This window comes from Triturus cristatus, chromosome 6, assembly GCF_964204655.1.
Source record: "Triturus cristatus chromosome 6, aTriCri1.1, whole genome shotgun sequence".
NCBI classification, from domain to species: domain Eukaryota; kingdom Metazoa; phylum Chordata; class Amphibia; order Caudata; family Salamandridae; genus Triturus; species Triturus cristatus.
The window spans coordinates 310,039,974-310,057,241 of NC_140589.1; the positions used below are offsets into that span (position 1 = coordinate 310,039,974).

The 17,268-nt window shown below is 42.1% G+C and overlaps 1 protein-coding gene across 1 annotated transcript in view; it reads right to left on the minus strand.

Moving 5' to 3' along the window:
• LOC146816790 (uncharacterized) overlaps positions 1–16,895 on the minus strand; it is an 84,401-nt gene extending 67,506 nt beyond the window's left edge. Inside the window, exons 1-4 of the mRNA XM_085609571.1 lie at positions 16,857–16,895; positions 16,397–16,481; positions 14,606–14,704; positions 13,754–13,859 (exon numbers count right to left, since the gene is read on the minus strand). Of these exons, the coding sequence (XP_085465697.1) occupies positions 13,754–13,859; positions 14,606–14,704; positions 16,397–16,481; positions 16,857–16,895 (329 nt within the window). The remainder of the gene's footprint in view (positions 1–13,753; positions 13,860–14,605; positions 14,705–16,396; positions 16,482–16,856) is intronic.
• Positions 16,896–17,268: the final 373 nt, after the last annotated feature.

Sequence of the window (17,268 nt, forward strand, 5' to 3'; positions counted from 1 at the left end):
CCACTGCCTCTTCCTTCTGCCCGCAATGGTCTATTATATTGCCACAGCCTCTCTTGCCAGTCCTGTATTGATGGTTTGTTGCCCCTGCCCCCCGTTCCACTGCCCTCCATAGTCTGTTGTGCTGCCACTGCCCTTCCTGCCTGCCTAGTGTGGTCAAATTGCTGCCTCTGAACTCTCCTACCTGCCTTCAATTTTCAGAGTCCGTGCCCCTGACCTCTGCCTCTCAACAGTATCCCAATGAACAACTAGATTGCTAAAATTCTATATTTATTACAGAAGTGTGCAATGCCTGACGTCATCTTGATGTAATCAAAACTGTAATACCTAGAGCATTTCCTTTAGAAATGACATATATGAGAGTGTCTTATTTGCATCAAAATTATGGTTAGTGCTCTAAAAAACTAAAATGAGGACATATTTTCTGAGTTTTCAAATAGCGACAAAGAACTTTTAAATTATTTGTAACCTTTATGTTTTCTTATCCAGTTGACCACTTGATTAAATGTTGCATCCAAGGGGAGAGGGTGTGGTGTTACTTCCAGAGCTGCAGACTTTGCAACTGGGGAACCAGGTTGGTGTTTCTGCTTCAGCTCAACATTCTGTGATTCTGGTCAAATCACTTAATCTCCCTATGTATACAACGAAAATGAATTTGATCTTGTGTGATGTAACTAGGCCTGGGCGGTAAATTCCGTTCGCGGAATTTGCGAAATTTGGGTAATTTCGCGTTTCGCGGAGAACGCGAAATTGCCCAAAAAGCTGCGTTCCGCGACTTCGCGAAATTTTTTGCTTGTTCGCGTTCTCAATATGCGTGTTCGCGAGATATTTCACCCCGAGCACGCAAACAGCGATCGCGAACAGGAAAAAAGTATCGCGAACAAGCAATTCCGCGTGTTCGCGGAATTTCCGCGTGATCGCGGAGATTTTTTACCGTTTCGCGGAGATTTGCGTAACGCGATTACGCGAATTCCGCCCACCCCTAGATGTAACCAATGCTCATATAAAGCACTCCAATACCTGACAAGTTTGCACTATATAAAACTGCAAATACACAAACAAAAAATAAGTGTTTTGCACACTTCTGTCATTGGGCTACATGTGAGCTACATCTGGGTGATATTTGTGCTGCATTTGGGCTCTTTTGTCTCCGGTGGCCATCTTGGGAGGTTTATTTGTTATGAAGTTTCCTAATTTCCTCATTTACTGCAGTCTCCTCAGTAGGAAATGCTTTCAGTTTTTTACTTTGATTCCATCAAGAAGGTATTCAAATGTGTCACACATTTGCCATAAATTCTGAATGTTAGCACTCTAGTTGCTCATTAGATCACTGTAGTAAATCTACTGCTCACCACGGAAGTCTGCTGCTGGTATTAAAAGTGCATGTTTCAGTCTGCATATCAGAATTTTTTACTGAAATAGAAGAGGATTTGAGAAGTCACTCAAAATGTGCCCTAATTTTTCTTTCTTCAGCACTAATCATACTTTTTCTGGCAAAATGAACGCCCTCATTGTGTTCCTTTTTAAATTAAATGTTTTAAGTGTTACCAGTTTATTCCAATCAAGATGGCTTCAGGTGTGCCATACTTTTTTCATAAGTAAGACAGTAAGCGCTCTAGTTGTTCTTAAGAACACTCTGGGACATTCTGTCATTGGGCTATACTTGGGCTACATCTGGGTGATATTTGGGCTACATTTGGGCTCTTTTGTCTCTGGTGGCCATCTTGGGAGATTTATTTGTTATGAAGTTTCCTCATTTTCTCATTTACTGCAGTCTCCTCAGTAGGAAATACTTTTAGTTTTTTATTTTGGTTCCATCAAGAAGGCATTCAGATGTGTCACACATTTGCCATAAATTCTGAATGTTAGCACTCTAGTTGCTCATTAGATCACTGTAGTAAAGCTACTGCTCACCAGGAAAGTCTGCTGCTGGTATTCAAAGTGCATGTTTCAGTCTGCATGTCAGAATTTTTTATGAAATAGAAGAGGATTTGAGAAGTCCAAATGTGCCCTAATTTTCTAAAGAACAACTAGAGTGCTAACAGTCCTACTTATGACAACCGCATTGCACACCTGAAGCCATCTTGATTGGAATAAAGTGGTAACTCTTAAAACATTTAATTTAAAAAGGAACAAAATGAGGGGGTTCATTTTGCCATAGAAATTATGATTAGTGCTGCAGAAAGAAAAATTAGGGCACATTTGGACTTCTCAAATCCTCTTCTATTTCATAAAAAATTCTGACATGCAGACTGAAACATGCACTTTGAATACCAGAAGCAGACTTTCCTGGTGAGCAGTAGCTTTACTACAGTGATCTAATGAGCAACTAGAGTGCTAACATTCAGAATTTATGGCAAATGTGTGACACATCTGAATGTCTTGATGGAACCAAAGTAAAAACCTGAAAGTATTTCCTACTGAGGAGACTGCAGTAAATGAGGAAATTAGGAAACTTCATAACAAATAAATCTCCCAAGATGGCCACCAGAGACAAAAGAGCCCAAATGTAGCCCAAATATCACCCAGATGTAGCCCAAGTATAGCCCAATGACAGAATGTCCAAGAGTGTTGTAACAAACAACTAGAGCGCTAACAGTCTTACTTATGACAAAAGTAAGGCACACCTGAAGCCGTCTTGATTGGAATAAACTGGTAACACTTAAAGCATTTAATTTACAAAGGAACAAAATGAGGGGGTTGATTTTGCCATAGAAATTATGATTAGTGCTGCTGAAAGAAAAATGAGGGCACATTTTGACTTCTCAAATACTCTTCTATTTCATAGAAGAAATCTGACATGCAGACTGAAAAATGGACTTTGAATACCAGCAGCAGACTTCCGTGGTGAGCAGTAGCTATACTACAGTGATCTAATGAGCAACTAGAGTGCTAACATTCAGAATGTATGGCAAATGTGTGACACATCTGAATGCCTTCTTGATGGAACCAAAGTAAAAAACTGAAAGTATTTCCTACTGAGGAGACTGCAGTAAATGAGGAAATTAGGAAACGTCATAACAAATAAATCTCCCTAGATGGCCACCAGAGACAAAAGAGCCCAAATGTAGCCCAAATATCACCCAGATGTAGCCCAAGTATAGCCCAATGACAGAATGTCCCAGAGTGTTCTTAAGAACAACTAGAGCGCTTACTGTCTTACTTATGACAAAAGTATGGCACACCTGAAGCAGTCTTGATTGGAATAAACTGGTAACACTTAAAACATTTAATTTAAAAAGGAACACAATGAGGGGGTTCCTTTTGCCATAGAAATTATGATTAGTGCTGAAGAAAAACAAATTAGGGCACATTTTGAGTGACTTCTCAAATACAGTTCTATTTCATTAAAAAATTCTGATATGCAGACTGAAACATGCACTTTTAATACCAGCAGCAGACTTCCGTGGTGAGCAGTAGCTTTACTACAGTGATCTAATGAGCAACTAGAGTGCTAACATTCAGAATTTATGGCAAATGTGTGACATATCTGAATGCCTTCTTGATGGAACCAAAGTAAAAAACTGAAAGTATTTCCTACTGAGGAGACTGCAGTAAATGAGGAAATTAGGAAACTTCATAACAAATAAATCTCCCTAGATGGCCACCAGAGACAAAAGAGCCCAAATGTAGCCCAAATATCACCCAGATGTAGCCCAAGTATAGCCCAATGACAGAATGTCCCAGAGTGTTCTTAAGAACAACTAGAGCGCTAACAGTCTTACTTATGACAAAAGTATGGCACACCTTTAGCCATCTTGATTGGAATAAAGTGGTAACACTTAAGACATTTAATTTACAAAGGAACAAAATGAGGGGGTTCATTTTGCCATAGAAATTATGATTAGTGCTGCAGAAAGAAAAATTAGGGCACATTTTGACTTCTCAAATCCTCTTCTATTTCATAAAAAAAGTCTGACATGCAGACTGAAACATGCACTTTGAATACCAGCAGCAGACTTCCCTGGTGAGCAGTAGCTCTACTACAGGGATCTAATGAGCAACTAGAGTGCTAACATTCAGAATTTATGGAAAATGTGTGACACATCTGAATGCCTTCTTGATGGAACCAAAATAAAAAACTGAAAGTATTTCCTACTCTGGAGACTGCAGTAAATGAGGAAATTAGGAAACTTCATAACAAATAAATCTCCCAAGATGGCCACCAGAGATAAAAGAGCCCAAATGTAGCCCAAATATCACCCAGATGTAGCCCAAGTATAGCCCAATGACAGAGTATCCCAGAGTGTTCTTAAGGACAACTAGAGTGCTTACTGTCTTACTTATGACAAAAGTATGGCACACCTGAAGCCATCTTGATTGGAATAAACTGGTAACACTTAAAAAAATTAATTTAAAAAGGAACACAATGAGGGGGTTCATTTTGCCATAGAAATTATGATTAGTGCTGAAGAAAGAAGAATTAGGGCACATTTTGAGTGACTTCTCAAATCCTCTTCTATTTCATTAAAAAATTCTGATATGCAGACTGAAACATGCAATTTTAATACCAGCAGCAGACTTCCATGGTGAGCAGTAGCTTTACTACAGTGATATAATGATCAACTAGAGTGCTAACATTCAGAATTCATGGCAAATGTGTGACATATCTGAATACCTTCTTGATGGAATCAAAGTGAAAAACTGAAAGCATTTCCTACTGAGGAGACTGCAGTAAATGAGGAAATTAGGAAACTTCATAACAAATAAATCTCCCAAGATGGCCACCAGAGACAAAAGAGCCCAAATGCAGCACAAATATCACCCAGATGTAGTCCACAAGTAGCCCAATGACAGGAGTGTGCAAAACACTTAGAGAACAGAGGGGAAAGAGACAATGGTAGCTAGCTGACCATGATGGACAGACAGGAGAGAAAGCTGCAGCATAACAGACCATAAAGGGCAGGAGGGACGGATCAGGGATATTACAATGGAACAGACAAGCCAGGAGGGAGGGAATAGGGGTCTGCACATGGAAACAGAGGGCTGGGGGCAAGGGGGCAGGGCAGGAGCAGCAAGATGACCATGGAGGTCAGGCAGGATGGGCACTAGAAACAAGACACCATGGAGAGCAACAATGAGACTATGATGGCATACACACAGACCATGGAGGGAATATGGGAGGGGGCCAAGGGCAGCTAGCTGACCACACAGGGAAGGTGAGAGGGGCCATGGCAGCACAGAAGACCATGCATGGCAAGCGGAGGGTTAGTGGCAGCACAATGGCTATGATGGGCAAGAAGGCGGGTGCAGGGGCATGCACAAAGGACCATGGAGGATAGAAGGGAGGGTCAGGACCTTGGCACAGACAAGAGAGTTCAGGGGAAGGGGCCTCACAACAGAACACGCGGGGCAGGCAGGAGGAGCAGTTGCAGCACAACAGACCAGGGAGGGCAGAAGGGTGTGGCAGTAAAATGGACCATGGAGGACAGGAGGAAGGGGATAGGGGCATGGCATGTGGACTGGCAGGGTGGAGGTGGCAGGGACAGGTTACAGTCATCTGACAATGCTAGGCAGGTGGGAGGGGAGTGGCAGCTCAACAGAACACTCATAGTAGATAGGAGTGGCAGGTCCATGGAACATGGTGGGCAAAAAGGATGGAGCAGCGGCATGCCCAAAGACATCGCAGGGTAGGGGGAAGGGGAATAGGGGCAGCAAGCTAAGCACAGAGGCTAAGCAGGAGGTCGATGATGGGCCATAGAATTGGGCAATGGAGGGCAGGAGGAGTGGACTGGTACATCATGCAAAATGGAGGGCAGTGGCAGCACATCAGACCATGCATGGCAGGAGGGAGGAGGCAAGTCCATGGATTCAGACAACAGAGGATAGGGAGGAGGTGGATGGGGTAGCAAGCTAACTGTTCAGAGAATGTGGGTATTAGGAACTTTATTGTTTTTAAAATATGTGTCTGTGCGAACTACTTAAAATATGAAAAAGTATGCAGCATAATCTCACTTTTATTCAGGAAGAAGAGGATGTTTGTGACTGTGACTCTGGGCTCACTTGGCAGAAACACCCCCAGACCCTCCACCCCCCATCGCAAAATGTAATGCCTGTGAAAAGGGTAGGTGGACGCAGTGTTATATAGAATATAGTCCTGAGAGCACGATTGAAAATGAAAACTAGATATAGTATATGGTATAAACTATGCACCAAAAAGTGTGATATAAGATGAACCGGGTCGTGAAATATAATATGCAATACATTGTGAGCAATGACAGATTCATTGGAGAGCGCGAGATAGCACAGGCACTAGCGTGTGCTATGCGATATGCGCCTTGGAGTGTAATATGCACAGGGCAGTGTTGTGTAACCTTACTAGTCTCTAAAGTTGTAATATAAAATATGTGCTGGGGAGTGTAACGTTGCATATGCACTGTGACAAAGATATGGATCCCAGATTGTAATATGTATGGCATAGCGCTATGCGTTATAACATAGGCATCGAGGAAGGCACGTTAGATGGGGCAATATAATCCGTGCGATGGCAAGTGTGGCATGACATATTCACGGGGTGGTGTTACAGTGCACGTGGACTAGAGAGTGTCATAGCATATGCACTAGCTGGTGGAATACAACACAGAGGTGTGTGGCACTCGGAGGGCACTGGTGGGTGTAACACAGCATTGGGCTCAGGCAGGAGCACGCTGTGACTCTCAAGTGAGGTTCGTCTCCTTTCCAGAGAGTAAAATAAAAAGTATTACACATCCGGCGGTGGATTTGTGTTTTATTAACCGTGAGAGGGGTTTCTTGCATAGTTTGGTCGAATTTTTGTTGAATCCCCTTTGAATGGCTTGGTGTGCGTGTGTATTAATTGTGCCCGTCAATAGCTACCCATGTTTGTATAAATAAACGACAAGGGTGTCTACTTGGAGAGTACCCACTGGCGGGGGCGCCGGGATTAGGCACGGTAGGGCGTCAGACACGTCAGAGCTTCACTAGCGGTGTAAATACATTCCACGTGGATTCATTGTATGCATAGTCGCCTTTTAATAAATATCACACAAATCGTCATGGTGATAGGTACATACGGTTTGTCCAGCATGTCCTAGGTGTTTCTATAAATATATATATATTTTTTTTAAATAATAAAAAACAAAGGCCGGCCCCGGGGGATTGGGTCCCCGGGGCCATAAGTGGCCTCAGGAGGGGGGCAACACAGCCCCCCTCCTAAAGAAGTAAAAAAAGAAAAAAAAGGCAATGACCCGTGTGTTGGGGTCCCCGGGGCCGATTAAGGCCTTGGGAGGGCCAAATTTATTTTTTTCAACAAAAAAAATTAGGGTGCTGGCCCTGGTGGATGGGGTCCCCAGGGCCAATAAATTAGAAAAAGAAGGGGGGCCACACAGTTCTCCTTCTTTAAAAAGATAAATAAATAAAAGACCGGCATCGCGCCGGAGGCCACGCCCCCTCCTTGCAGCACTCTGCAAACGCGCCCCCTGGCCAGTTGTAAGTTGGGGAATTAATTCCCCTTCAATACTGAGGGTCCCTAAGGGCCAACTAGCCCAACCGGTATCTCCAGTATGCACCAGGAAGCTGCGCTGCAGACAGGTGTTCTGAGGCCACGCCCCTTTTTACACCTCTATGCAACGCAGCTCTGTGGTGCTTACTGGAGGTACCTAGTGGGCTAGTTTGACCCTAGGGACCCTTAGGAATCAAGGGGACTTAATCTCTCAACTTAGAACGGCCACAGGGTGCGTTTACACAGTGGTGAAGGGAGGGGACGGGGCCTGAGGTGACATGTGCAAACACGCCCAGTGGCGCGATTTAAGTTGGGGAAATAATTCCCTTTCAATCCTGAGGGACCCTGGGACCAACTAGCCCACCAGATGCTTCCAGTAAGCGCTACTGCTCTGCGTTGCAGAGAGGTGGTGCAGGCCGTGCCCCTTTTTACACCTCTCTGCAATGGCGCTTACTAGACATACCTAGTGGGCTATTTTGCCCCTATGGACCCTCAGGATTCAAGGGGACTTAATCTCTGAAGTTAAAAAACGGCCACAGAGCGTGTTTACACAGTGTGGAAGGGAGGGGACTGGGCCTGAGTGAGGTGATGTGTGCAGACACGCCCTATGGCGCGTTTAAAGTTGAGGAAATACTTCCCCTTCAATACTGAGGGCCCCTGGGAGCTAACTAGCCCACCAGGTGCTTCCAGTAAGCGCCACCGAGCTGCGTTGCAGAGAGGTGGTCCAGGCCGTGCCACTTTTTGAACCTCTCTGCAACGCAGCTCTGTGGCGCTTACTGGAGGTACCTAGTGGGCTAGTTGGACCCTAGGGACCCTGAGGATTCAAATGAACTTAATCTCCCAACTAAAAACGGCCACAGGGCGTGTTTACACAGTGGTGAAGGGAGGGGACGGGGCCTGAGTTAACGTGTGCAAACAAGCCCTGTGGCGTGTTTTAAGATTTGGAAATAATTCCCCTTCAATCCTGAGGGACTCTGGGGGCCAACTAGCCCACCAGGTGCTTCCAGTAAGCGCCACTGCGCTGCATTGCAGAGAGGTGGTCTAGGCCATGCCCCTTTTTACATCTCTCTGCAACGCAGCCCTGTGGCGCTTACTGGAGGTACCTAGTGGTCTATTTGGACCCTAGGGACCCTCAGGATTCAAGAGGACTTAATCTCCCAACTTAAAACGGTCACAGGGCATGTTAACACAGTGGGGAAGGGAGGGGAAGGGGCCTGAGGTGACGTGCATAAATACGCCCTGTGGTACGTTTTAAGAGGTAGTTTTAATCCCCTGCTCTATTAAATACTAGGGGCTTACAGAGGAGGTCATGATAATCACAGGGGTACCCCAACGCATAGTGTTCCCTAGTGTATGTAGGTGTTTTCACTGTATTCTGAGTGTCCTTTAACATAGCACTGGCTCTAGGACTGGTTAGTCAGACTCAGTTACTACCAGTATCCGTCTGAAAAAGTTGAGGGTGCAGGATGATTTTGCAACAAGGCTTCTTTCTGCTCTTCTGTTTGTTCTTTCTGCACGTTATCCTTCTTCCTGCACTTTTCTTCATCTTTGAGGACTTCTGTTGCTTCTTTCTGCATTTCTTTTTTTCTTTCTGTGCGTTTTTTCTTCTTTCTTCACATGTCCTATCTCTGTAGGCATAGTTAGAAATTAGCATTTCAAAAACCTTTGAAATTGACTGAAAAAACCATAGGTTTCAGGCACGTTATAGTTAGGAATTAGCATTTAAAAAACCTTAGAAATTCACTGAAAAAACCATAGGTTTCAGGGGCTTTATAGTTAGCTGGACTTTTTACTCGTACAAAACCATTGAATTTCCCCCGTTATAGTTAGTTCAGCTAATTATAACTCACGCGCCCGCAATGCACTGCTGATGACGTCACATATTATATCACTCATGACATGGTCAGTGACATCACTCATGACATCACAGATGACATCTCAAATGACATCACTGATGACATCACTCATGACATCATCCAGTGAATGTGTGTTTTTCTGAAAATTACATATGTTTTATATATGTATATCTCAAGGTCGATGGAAGTATAAATGGGTATATAAGTGTCAAAATGGATGATTTGTTTTTGAAAAATTGATTGTATAACTGACTAATTAAGTGTATCTTAGTGAATACATGGCTTAGTGAGTAATGTTTAAATATGAAAATATCTGTATCAGTCTCTCACATTGTGTATAAGTGGCTGCATGGGTTGGTGAGTAGCTGCGTGAGTGTCTATATAGGTTATTAGAATGATTATCCCCAGCACACGTAAACACTTTTAAAAAATAATATCATAGCATTTTGTTAGCAATGTTCGAGACAATCAAATAAAAATTAATGTCTTTTTTTCTTTTTTCTTTCCTTTATTGTCACGTTCTTCTGCCAGCCTGACAGCCACAGCCAACACGTGTTTCGTCGCTAATGGGCAATCTCCCGCGACTTTATCAAGGCTGTATAAAATAAACAAAACAAGCAATGTACCACCTTACACAATTAAAGGTGTACATAACGCTTAAACCATAGTAATGTTAGAACGTGCTCAAAAACAACCACAAGCAAGATGGCGGAAAATGCGTGGTAGGCCAGGAAAAACACCAAATTAACAATTTGGTCTAAATGACCCAAAAGAAGATTAAAGCGATGGAAGAGAGAATCCCAGAGTTAATAGCGTAATTTTGTGATTTCACCGTGACACGATCGCACTGGCGCGCGCAGGGCGGAAAAAAAATCATAAAAAAAATAGAATAAAAAGTCATATTTAAGTGTTTAGATGTTAGGTGGCTCTAAAAAGAGCCGTTGTGTTAATAGAGGGACAGAGGAACAGAAAAATGGCAAAAATGATAGGGTGCCGCACGTGTGCTGCTGTATCTTGCTCTCTATTAGGGGAATGCTGGTGTCCCCATAAGAGAGAAGAGCATTGCACGCATTGCACCCTATATGCACCCTCTTTAACAGAGGGTGTATATCCAAAGGAACAGAAGCAGGTGAAGCTGCGGCCGCAGATGAAGTGCTCGGCTGAGCTGCCGATGATGTGCTCGGCTGAGCTGCTGTGGATGTGGTCGGCTGAGCTGCTGGAGGGTTTTCTCTAGCAGCTGGTGTGGTGTTGGAAGTTTCTGGAACTGAAACTACTATAAACCAATGAAAAGTGTTGTTTCTTAATCACATGACCTTAAACTAATATAAACCAATGAAAAGTGTTGTTTCTAAATCACTTGACTTGCCGTGCGCGCACGGAGCACGCTCGCATGCGCGTACACAAACAGAGCACGCGCGCATGCGCGTACGCGCACGGAGCACGCACGCATGCGCGTACGGAGCACGTGCGCTTGCGCGTACGGAGCACGCGCGTACAGAGCACGCGCGCATGCGTGTATGGAACACGCACGACGTGCGCATGCGCACATGGAGCACGTACGCATGCGCACACGGAGCACGTACGCATGCTTGCACCTTGCACACACCGTCCGCGCACGGACAAAAACCCTTTAAAAAAAACATTTTTTTTTAAACGTTTATAAGTCTATAGAAGATATTAACTATGCTGTTCAACTCTATCCAAATAAAAAGAAAAAAAAAATAACCATTCCATATTACAGGATAAACTTAATCTATAACTATATATTTAGGTAGCTTATTGTAAAGTAAATATTTAAAAAATATAATAATACATTCATAAATTAGCATTGAAAAAACCTTGCAAATTCACTTAAAAAACCATAGGTTTCACACACGTTATAGTTAGGAATTAGCATTTAAAAAACATTTGAAATTCACAAAAAAAATATAGGTTTCACACACGTTATAGTTAGGAATTAGCATTTAAAAAACCTTGCAAATTCACTGAAAAAACCATAGGTTTCACACACGTTATAGTTAGGAATTAGCATTTAAAAAACCTTGCAAATACACTGAAAAAACCATAGGTTTCACACATGTTATAGTTAGCTGGACATTTCACTCGTAAAAAAACAATGAAATTCCCCCGTTATAGTTAGTTCAGCTAACTATAACTTGCGCGCCCGCAATCCACTGCTGATGACGTCAAATATTACATCACTCATGCCATGGTCAGTGACATCACTGATGACATCACTGATGACATCACTGATGACGTCATCTATGTGATAAATTACCACATCTTCTCACACCCTAATATAACCTTTAATACACTGACACAAAATTTCAGAGTTCCATTCTCAAAACCATACATACTCCAATACCAATAACTACATACCCACTTATTAACTGTTAGGTCTACATACACCTCCACTCATTCACCTGTACAGTCACTCATAATTACAGTCACTCCATACAAGACTATCATATGCATTTATGCACCTATATAGACACTCACACACCACCAATCATCCATAGAGGTACTCTCACACCTAGTCAGTCATGCTAATAATTACACTCCCATTTACTCACCTATGCGGTTCTACACACTCAAGTTCACTTAATCATATAAATAGTACCACATTCTTACGCTCTTATAGAATCATTGATACAAGCACACACTCATCCATACAGTCACTCTCACAATCACACACTCTCACATCTACCCACTTAGATACTCTTACACGCATATATACTGCCTTTCACATATGTAGTTAGTCACAAATGTACCACTGAGATATACATTCAATCCCTAACACACCCATACATACACTCACTCAACCATACAGTCCATCACAGATGCACTCATAAAACCATGCACCCATAGAATCACCCACTCACACACACCCTACTCACACAAAAACTCAGGAACCCATACAGATACTGAGACAAGCAATCAATAACTCATATAGACACTCATAGAGGTATTCACAAAACTATGCAGACACTTATACACCAACATACAGACACATACAGACATTTACACAGTTTAGTCACTAGTCTGCAGTAAGATACATTTAATGACTCACTTATAGAGTTAGTTACGCACCACAGAAAATCATCCATTTACACACTTGTACACCCACTCATTCTTCAACAGGCCTTTCCCTATATATATTAAACATATTAAAATTGTTCAGAAACACATACTCAATGGATGATGTCATCAGTGATGTCATTTGAGATGTCATCAGTGATGTCATGAGTGATGTCACTGACCATGTCATGAGTGATGTAATATGTGACATCATCAGCAGTGGATTGCGGGCGCGCGAGTTATAGTTAGCTGAACTAACTATAACGGGGGAATTTCATTGGTTTTTTACGAGTGAAATGTCCTGCTAACTATAACATGTGTGAAAACTATGGTTTTTTCAGTGTATTTGCAAGGTTTTTTAAATACTATTTCCTAACTATAACGTGTGTGAAACCTATGGTTTTTTTCAGTGAATATATATATACATATATCAATCATAAGCTGCACAAATAAAACTTGACTATGCAACATTAAAGGAGCAATGCTGGTGGGTCTACTTAGTCTCCCTGCATGTTTTTGGGGCAGCGCAGCTGCAGCATGTTATGTAATTAACTTATAATTCCAATGACCCTGCTCCTCTCTAACTTCCTCTTCAATTCTACTACCCTGAGTCCAAACTTAGGTTTATAGTCTTAGGCCGATATAGTCTGGCAGATGGGACATACTTGGCAGATAACAGATACCCCATCAGACATATTACAGTGGACAGTGCATTGAATTTAAATGATGAACTGTAGTACAGTAAAAATGATATTTTATTTGTCACAGAGTATGACATGTGACAAATTCTAAATCAGGCCTTTAGCCCAACATTACACTCAGGCCTCCAACACAGATTATTCTCACTTGCAAGTGGAGTAAATAAGTCCACAGGGAGGTAAGTTATTGGGCAAGGTAGAGGTTTAGTTCTGTAATGGTAGGGTGTCACTGATCATATACTACTGTTTTGCTTAGCCACATTAATTGGAGGAAAACAATTGGAATCATAAATCCGTAATGGAAGCCATGAAATATAACTTCACTTGGGCTGAGAAATGTGGCACAGACATCACATGGCGAGATAGAATTAACTTTTTTAGGTAAGCTGGGACCGAAAGATAATGATTAGGTCAAGTACTAGAAGACAACTGAGTGGGCCCTGGGAAACACATCTTGACCTCGGTTTATGCATTGCAGACTTCGGTTGTGCCGCTACAGTAGACACACATGATTTCACTGCCTGCACTGCTGCTTTAAATGAAACAGTGCATCAGTTTTTGGAAGCGAAATGCTGAGGCAGGGACTGGACTTTGGAGGTGATGGGCAGAATATCTGCCTTGCTTAACAAATACAGTACTGTAAATAAGAAAGCAAAGTAACTTACCACTTGTCTTTGCCATCACTGCAACTTCTCCCCTTCACCTCCCTCGACCAGCTGGGCTCTTCCGACATCCTCGAGCTTGTGACTGCATTGCTGTTAGTTTGTGCACCTTGAGAAAGACATAATGCACCCACATTATATATACCAGAACCCCACCTAAGTTTTTATTTTGCACCAGGTACAAAAGCAATAACTCACTATCAGTTAAGCTAGCTTTCTATAATAATCTTCTTCTATCAAAATTACTCACATTGGGAGGTTTGTGTTACCATGTTGCATGACAACATCTTTAAAACCAGATAGTCATTGAGTCAACCAAAAATATGTTTCTCCTAAAGGAGGGTTAATAAAGTCAGGGCATAAGGTAAGTCTATAAAAGAATAAGGGGTAGAAGGGAATGCAAATGATATATGGTACTGGTTGCGGTATCCCATTCCTGTCATGCTGCATTGTCATGGAAGCTACTAGTATAAGAAAACATTGGGGGTCCATGACCATGATGATCACTCTATCATTGCCCCTTTCTTTTGACAGTTCGATTAAGAAAACCACCATGTTTGGTGACTAGCATACCTGGGCCTAGCTGTGCGATCCTCTTTACGTAACTAAAAAGCTTTTCCCATCTTAGTACTATACAACAAGACGTGCAACCGACTGCATGGGAAAGCTTATAAAAAAATGTAAAGAAAAAACTACAGACAGGATGAAGTCAGCTTGGAAACAGGAAATATAGTAAACACAGGGAAATGCAGGGATAACAAACAACATCATATTGAGGTGAAAAAAAACTAATAGGTATACAGGTCATACTTTTAGTAGTGGGGAATAGAAATCATGTACAGAGAGCAGCAAAACCTGTGTTGTGGTTGCTGGTGGTGGTCGTTGCCACAGTCACAGCTGCCGCAGAGCTGGTAGTGTAGGCAGCTGGCCCAGGTGCCCTTTTGCCTTTGGGTGCTTAAGAAAGAGGATAAAAACCAATCATTTAAGTTCTCTGTACAAACAAAACCTTTTGAAAGCCACTGCATTGTTCTTTTCAAATCAGATAGCCTTTCCTTGTTTCATTTCATAATCCTAATCCTCCAAAAATAACATTTTGAACTATTCATGCACTCCAAAGAATGATCTATGCTTCTCCACCCCTTTTTGATAACTCAAGTCAGTCCACTTTTGGGTACTGCACATCTGGGAGATTGGGACTATAGCTACATAAAGCCACTGAGAAGAGCTCAATTTACACAACACCCCTGATATATTACCATTGTAAGAGTGAGTGACATGATGACAAATTGATAATCATGTCTTAAATCAGTCCAAGTAATTCAAGCAAGCATCTGCCTAGCTGACACTGAAACATAATCCTGGAAATCTCAATTACTTGACTCCCACTCCGCTCCTATGTTCCTATCTTCGTATATCCTCCCCGTCAGGCCGGCACCATGCATCCCACTACTTTATCAAGGATTTGTGCTGCCCTTGCATCTAAGGATTGTTTTGTACAGGAAGGAGTTCCTTCCTGCACAAAACAATCCAGGGTGCTGTGCCATGTAACGTGGGCACCCTTGCACCATCATGGCGCAAGGGACCCTTTATTTGCGTGCTAGGCAGCACTTGATGTGGCAGCGCAGGGAGAGAGCAGGAATGAGACATCTTAATAAATTAATGTCATATTTGTGCCCTCTCCCTTTGACACAGGATAGCTATTAGTCTTGCTGTCCTGCATGAAATTTTGATAACTCTGTGCCATGACCACTGATGCACACAGCAATGTATTGCTAAACCCTGGCGTATTATCATTATATCATGTCAACAGTCCTTTTGGAACAAAGAAAGTGGATGCAACTTCAAGCTCTCTCTTATGCTAAATGTTACTTTTTTTAGGAAAGTGGCACACGCCAACATTTAAAAAAATCCCACATGAAAATGGTACCAGGCTCTTAAATAAAATGTCCTTTTTGCATCAGAGGGCACATGTAGCTACTGGCCGCAATCATTGCTGCAGAGATATATATCTATATTTTAGTATCTATATTTACATCTATAACTATATATGTTGCCAGTAGGTAGTTATAGTTAGGACCTAGTTTCTGTAGAAAAATAGATTTTTGACTTGTCTATATCTTTGGCACCATTAGGCGATCCTTCACAAAAGTTTCAAAAACGTGTGCCCTGGTGATTCTTCTTGTGCATAAAACATTTCGGGGGAATCCGTCAAGTGGGGGTTGAGAAAAGGGTGAGTAAAAAAAGTGTGATGCCTACGGTAATTCTTATAGAAATTTTAGACACTACTACAGCCTGACCCGATGAACAAAATTACACCAAATTTGGCAGAAACTTAGCTGTTAGTCCAGAAAGCAACCGTTTTGTAAATTGGTGCAAAGTCGTCAAGTAGTTTGGGAGATATTAAAAGAAATACAAATGTGTATCTATGTGGACGCTGTCCCTATGCTCAAACCTGATTGGCTGCCAAAACGTCAACCACGAAGAGTTGACAGCCATTTTGGGACTCAACTTTAGCTGATTCCCATAACTCAACCACCAATGCAGATGGTAAAGCTGGGGAGTTCATGGTCATGATGAGTTGACAATGCCCTGGGAACTAATGAGTATAATAGTAATTTTCAATAAGCAATTAATTATGTAACTCACCAGTGCCTGTTCCAGTCGCTGCTCCTACCCCTCCAACTGACTCTCCTCCAGCAGGAGCACTACTTGAACTGGCATCACTGGTAATCTGTATGGCGAATAAAACATTATACATAATATTTTAGATGCCAGATACTCCTCCCCTTAATTTTTTACATCAAAACAATACAACCGCAACACATCATTAATTTAGTTAACACTGCCACATCTGGGCATTTGATTTGTTGACACTCTTAGACATGCAAGGTAGTAAAGCCAACCACAAAATAGGGGGGCATAGCTGTAACCTATGATGATGATGAATCATGATGACTCAGTCATTGAACTACAATTAAGGGGTGGAATAATTGGCAATGAAAGACAAATGGGGTTGGTAGGGAAATGCAATGGAAGGACCTCATAGTTGTTTTCCAGCCATGCTGAACTGTCATGAAAACTGTGGAATTCTGTTTAAATGAATTACACAGCACACAACATTGGCGGAGCGGTGGTCCATGACCATGACTACTCTCTCATGCACTCGACTGTTAGAGCATGAGCAGGAAAATTAAAGCCTTCTCAACAAACAGATTGTGAATAATATTTAAAATACTAGCTTATTTGGGCCGGCAATCTTCACAGTAGACAGTAGAGTACCAAAAATGTGTTCTTAGTCTTACTCTTACAGTACCACAAAATATGTAGGAGAGAGGGAATGATTAGTAACAAACCATTAGATAAGTGAATTAGAGACTAGAGACCAGAGAAAATCAGCTGTCAAAAATGAAAAACATGTACTATAGGGGAAAAAAATAAAATACAGGGATAACAGGAAGGAAACAAAAATGTAATCCATTGTGATCTGCATGAGTGGGTTTTTATCCGGCCCTCATCGC